General features: G+C 43.0%; 1 protein-coding gene across 1 annotated transcript in view; it reads left to right on the top strand.

Annotated features, from left to right (window-relative positions):
* Positions 1-1,571: 1,571 nt before the first annotated feature.
* The window catches only part of heatr3 (HEAT repeat containing 3), a 60,311-nt gene continuing 55,882 nt past the window's right edge, over positions 1,572-6,000 (top strand). Inside the window, exons 1-2 of the mRNA XM_063066900.1 lie at positions 1,572-1,620; positions 1,716-1,989. Coding sequence (XP_062922970.1) covers positions 1,852-1,989 — 138 coding nt within the window. The 5' untranslated portion in view covers positions 1,572-1,620; positions 1,716-1,851. The remainder of the gene's footprint in view (positions 1,621-1,715; positions 1,990-6,000) is intronic.

The raw sequence follows: 6,000 nt of genomic DNA, 5'->3' as shown, positions 1-6,000 counted from the left end.
TTATCAAACCAGCTGAGGTAGGAAGGACTTGTGAAATGGCAATTTTCTGAAGTGAGGCTACTAACAAAGGTGGGAGTATTGCTTGTGTTTCCTACAGTATTTCATGTAGTGCAGTATTTCCTATAGTTAGCTTTGAATTGGAAAACACCTGGTTAATTTCTGTAGGTTCTCCTTTCAAAGCTATGCTCTGAAGACTGCTGATCCTAATCTTCAATAATGCAAACTCCAAGTATAAGGTACCTGAAGTCAGAATGGGCCCCAGACCAGTGATAGCTTCACTACCTGCAATGCCACCCTGCCATCCCTATATCTGGCTGATGCAAATAAAAAAAATGTGTGGCACAAACATGCCAACCTCAAATGATCCTTTGATTTTTTTTTAACCTTTTTCATGACTCTATTAGCCAAGATGATAGAGTCTCCCAGTCATTAATCCCCTTGTATTCTTTTGTGCTGTCATTTTTCAAGTGCCTTTAGAAAATCTAGATATACCTCTGCAATTGATTCCCCCACTTACCCTACTGAAATCTTTACCTGATTTGTTAACCACCATTTCCCTTTGTCACATAATGACTGTCTTATAGATCAGAATCAGGCTTAATATCACTGGCATATGTCATGAAATTCGTCGTTATGTGGCAGTAGTACTTTGCAATACATAATGTAAATTGTAAATTGCAGTAAGAAGTATATAGAAAACCTGCAGCACAATACAGGCCCTTCGGTCCACAAAGTTGTGCCAAACGATTATCAAAGTCCGATGATACCTTAGAAATTACTAGGCTTACCCGTAGCCCTATATTTTTCTAAGCTCCGTATACCTATCCAAGAGTCTCTTAAAGGACCCTATTGTATCTGCCTCCACCGCTGTTGCCGGTAGCCCATTCCACGTATATAACGTTAAATTAAGTAAGTACAGTAGTGGAAAAGAAGAGGTAGTATTCATGGCTTCACTGTTCATTCAGAAATCTGATGGTAGCAATTCGGACAAGCTATGGACCTGGGTGATGGGGTCCGTAATGATTGACGCTGCCTTTTTGAGGCATCGGTCATTGAAGGTGTCCTGGATGCTGAGGAGGCTCCTGCCCGCGATGGAGCTGACTGAGTTCACAACTTCCTGCAGATTATTTCGATGCTGAGCAGTGTCTTCCCCACCCCCGCCCCCATGCCAGATGGTGATGAGGCCAAGGTAACGATTATCAAAGTGCAATGATACTAAATGCTTAATGTCAAATGCTGAGAACTGTCGCCATCATTCAGTGTTTTTGTCTTTATTTCATTTTACCCCATTCCACCTGACAGAATTGGGAAGAGAAAATTGTAAACCCGCTCCTTGGGCACAATCCGCTTGCTTATTCATAATTTGGTAATGTGATCATATTCCTAACAAATTTATCATACCTAATTCCATTGATTTAGACCTGGAACACCGTTATTTAACCTACGGTAAGGTGATAAAAATACATTCTCTCTGATTTCTGCTTGGGGATCCGGCATGGGAGGGAGAAGCCTCGCTTTAAAACCACATCCGGATCGCATTGCTTCTTGGTTTGAAAGTAATTTTCTTCCATAACAGACACTGTGTTGTGACCTGTCAGAACTTATCCATACACTGGCTCGGTAAGGCCGCTTTATTGTGAACTTTATCGACAGGAAAACCATGCCAGCTTTATAAAGCCAACTGTTTCTTTCGCCCTTTTTCTCCTCCCCGGTAGTGACGCGTTCGGGATTGCATGTCCTGGCGGCTGCCGGCGCCGACATGGTCTCTGATCGGGCTATCCGCATTGTATAGCGGTTCGGCCGAGCTGTGCGTCCGTTTTCCAGGTGCCAGCGTCGGCAGGGACCGAGACGATGGGCAAAAGGAAAACCAACAAATTTGCCCGGCCGCATTTTTCCCCAATAGGGCAATCGAATAACATCGGAGGGCTGGAAGAGGAGGAGGAGGTGGATGGAGAGGTTTCCTCGCCAGCCGGGGAATTACTTGAGAAAGTAAGTTTAGAAATTGTATCCCTGTAATTTAACCAGGGTTTCCTAGTCTATAAAGTTTATTTTTCCACCTCGTTCATTTCAAAGTTCAATTTGTTCACTGTCATCTTCCATCCTTGCGCGTAAGCAGGAATCAACAGACAGCAAGCAAATGTTGTTTTTTCAGGAAAATTGTTAAGTTTTCTGCAGCTCTGAATGGTAAATAAGGTAATACTCACCGAGGAACGCCCGGACACGGTACCGGAAGGCATGGCAAAAAGTGTTAATGAAAAGTGCTGAGCTTGGGGTCTGTGTTTCATTCAATATAACTTTTAGATTTGGATTTGATGTTGAGAACGAAAGCCATTTTAAGTTATGGGTAAAATGAAAAAGGAATACAAAACGTTAGAATATCATGGCAGTTACTGTTTGCATTAGACGAATGAAGGAGATCTATGCGTAGTGAGCCTTATCAAGTTCTGTAGATGATTCATTGCAGTTGGGCAGTGGTGAAATCATTCTTAAAATAATCACTAGGAAAGACATCAAAAATGATCAACGATGAACAAGATTCAAAGAAACAATCAATGAACGCATAATATTGCCATGACATTTGTGTTGCAGAGATAGAACTGACCCTTGTCTAGGGCAGTACAGTATCATTGAGGAGGCTAGGCTAGGATATGATGAAGGGTGAATCCAGACTGTGTGCTATGAGGGTAAAGAGAAATGATGTCACTAGAAAGGTACTGTTGAAATTTAGGATTGAATAATTTAGAATATGTAGATAAGCCTACAAGAGGAGAGGCTGTACTTGATCTGGTATTGGGAAATGAACCTGGCCAGGTGTCAGGTCTCTCAGTAGGAGAGTATTTTGGAGATAGTGGTCACAATTCTGTCTCCTTTGCTATAGCATTGGAGAGGGATAGAAACAGGCAAGTTAGAAAACCGTTTAATTGGAGTAAGGGGAAATATGAAGTTATCAGGCAGGAACTTGGAAGCATAAATAGGGAACAAATGTTCTCGGAAATGTACAGAAGAAGTGTGGCAAATATTCAGGGGATATTTGTGTGGTTTTCTGCATAGGTACATTCCAGTGAGACAGAAAGGATGGTAGGGTACAGGAACCATGGTGTATGAAGGCTGTTGAAAATCTAGTCAAGAAGAAAAGAAAAGCTTACGAAAGGTTCAAAAAACTAGGTAATGATAGAGATCTAGAAGATTATAAGGCTAGCAGGAAGGAGCTTAAGAATGAAATTAGGAGAGCCAGAAGGGGCCTTGAGAAGGCTTTGGCAAGCAGGATTAAGGAAAACCCCAAGACATTCTACAAGTAAGTGAAGAACAAGAGGATAAGATGTGAGAAAATAAGGCCAATCAAGTATGACAGTGGAAAAGTATGTATGGAACCGGAGGAAATAGTGGAGGTACTTAATGAATACTTTGCTTCAGTATTCATTATGGAAAAGGACCTTGGCGATTGTAGAGATGACTTATAGTGGACTGAAAAGCTTGAGCATGTAGACATTAAGAAAGAGGATTGTTGGAGCTTTTGGAAAGCATCAAGTTGGATAAGTCACTGGGACCAGACGAGATATATCCCAGGCTATTGTGGGAGGCGAGGGAGGAGATTGCTGAGCCTCTGGCAATGATCTTCGCATCATCAGTGGGGACGAGAGAGATTCTGGAGGATTGGAGGGTTGAAGATGTTGTTCCCTTATTCAAGCAGTGAGTCTTACTTCAGTGATTGGCAAGATGAATGAATGACTGAAAGAAGTTTATTTCGGTCAGTACAAACATGACAAAAAGCATCATTTTCGACGATAATTTCAGAGGACAAAATTACAACAAAAAAAAAGTTGATGGAGAAGATCCTGAAAGGCAGGATTTATGAACATTTGGAGAGACATAATATAATCAGCAATAGTCAGCATGGCTTTGTCAAAGGCAGGTCGTGCCTTACGAGCCTGATTGAATCTTTTGAGGATGTGATTCAACACATTGATGAAGGTAGAGCAGTAGATGTAGTGTATATGGGTTTCATCAAGGCATTTGATAAGATGCCCCATGCAAGGCTTATTGAGAAAGTAAGGATGCATGGGATCCAAGGGGAACTTGCTTTGTGGATCCAGAATTGGTTTGCCTACAGAAGGCAAGGAGTGGTTGTAGATGGGTCATATTCTGCATGAAGGTCAGTGACCAGTGGTGTGCTTCGGGGATCTGTTCTGGGACCCCTTCTCTTCATGATTTTTATAAATGACTTGCATGAGGAAGTGGAGGGATAGGTTAGTAAATTTGCTAACAAAGGTTGGGGGTGTTGTGGATAGTGTGGAGAACTGTCAGAGGTTACAGCGGGACATCAATAGGATGCAAAACTGGGCTGAGAAGTGGCAGATGGAGTTCAACCCTGAGAAGTGTGAGGTGGTTCATTTTGGTAGGTCAGATATGATGGCAGAATATAGTATTAATGGTAAGACTCTTGGCAGTGTGGAGGATCAGAGGGATCTTGGGATCCATGTCCATAGGACCCTCAAAGCTGAAGCGCAGGTTGACTGTGTGGTTACGAAGGCATACAGTGCATTGGCCTTCATCAACCATGGGATTGAGTTCAAGAGACAAGAGGAAATGTTACAGCTGTATAGAAACTATAGAAAGGGTGCAGAGGAGATTTACAAGGATGTTGCCTGGATTGGGGAGCCTGCCTTATGAGAATAGGTTGAATGAACTTGGCCTTTATTGCTTGGAGCGACAGAGGATGAGAGGTGACCTGACAGAGGTGTATAAAATGATGAGAGGCATTGATCGTGTGGATAGTCAGAGGCTTTTTCCCAGGACTGAAATGGTTAACACAAGAGGGCACAGTTTTAAGGTGTTTGGAAGTAGGTACAGAGGGGATGTCAGGGGTAAGTTTTTTTAAGCAGAGAGTGGTGAGTGTGGAATGGGCTGCTGGCAACTGTAGTGGAGGCGGATCCAATAGGGTCTTTTAAGAGGCTCAATAGACAATAGGTGCAGGAGTAGGCCATACGGCCCTTCGAGCCAGCACCGCCATTCACTGTGATCATGTCTGATCATCCACAATCAGTACCTAGTTCCTGCCTTATCCCCATAACCTTTGATTCCGCTATGTTTAAGAGCTCTATCCACCTCTTTCTTGAAAGCATCCAGAGACTTGGCCTCCACAGCCTTCTGGGGCAGAGCATTTCATATATCCACCACTCTCTGGGTGGAAAAGTTTTTCCTCAACTCCGTTCTAAATGGCCTACCCCTAATTCTTAAACTGTGGCCTCTGGTTCTGGACTCACCCATCAGCAGAAACATGCTTCCCGCCTCCAGTGTGTCCAATCCCTTAATAATCTTATATGTTTCAATAAGATCCCCTCTCAGCCTTCTAAATTCCAGAGTATACAAGCCCAGTCGCTCCAACCTTTCGACATATGACAGTCCTGCCATCTCGGGAATTAACCTTGTGAAACTACGCTGCACTCCCTCAATAGTAAGAATGTCCTTCCTCAAATTTGGAGACCAAAACTGCACACAGTACTCCTGGTGTGGTCTCACCAGGGCCCTGTACAGCTGCAGAAGGACCTCTTTGCTTTTATACTCAATTCTCCTTGTTATAAAGGCCAGCATGCCATTAGCTTTCTTCACAGCCTGCTGTACTTGCATGCTTGCTTTTAGTGACTGATGTACAAGAACACCTAGATCTCGTTGTGCTTCCCCTTTTCCTAACTTGACTCCATTTAGATAATAATCTGCCTTCCTGTTCTTAACACCAAAGTGGATAACCTCACATTTATCCACATTAAACTGCATCTGCCCACTCACCCAGCCTGTCCAAGTCACCCTGCGTTCTCCTAACATCCTCCTCACATTTCACACTACCACCCAACTTTGTGTCATTGGCAAATTTGCTAATGTTACTTTTAATTCCCTCATCTAAATCATTAATAAAAATTGTAAACAGCTGCGGTACCCCACTGGTCACCGCCTACCATTCTGAAAGGGACCCATTAATCGCTACTCTTTGTTTTCTGCCAG

The sequence above is a fragment of the Mobula hypostoma genome, chromosome 14 (assembly GCF_963921235.1).
Source record: "Mobula hypostoma chromosome 14, sMobHyp1.1, whole genome shotgun sequence".
Lineage (NCBI taxonomy): Eukaryota > Metazoa > Chordata > Chondrichthyes > Myliobatiformes > Myliobatidae > Mobula > Mobula hypostoma.
The sequence above is the reverse complement of the archived record's forward strand: the minus strand, read 5'-3'. Positions and strand labels throughout refer to the sequence as shown.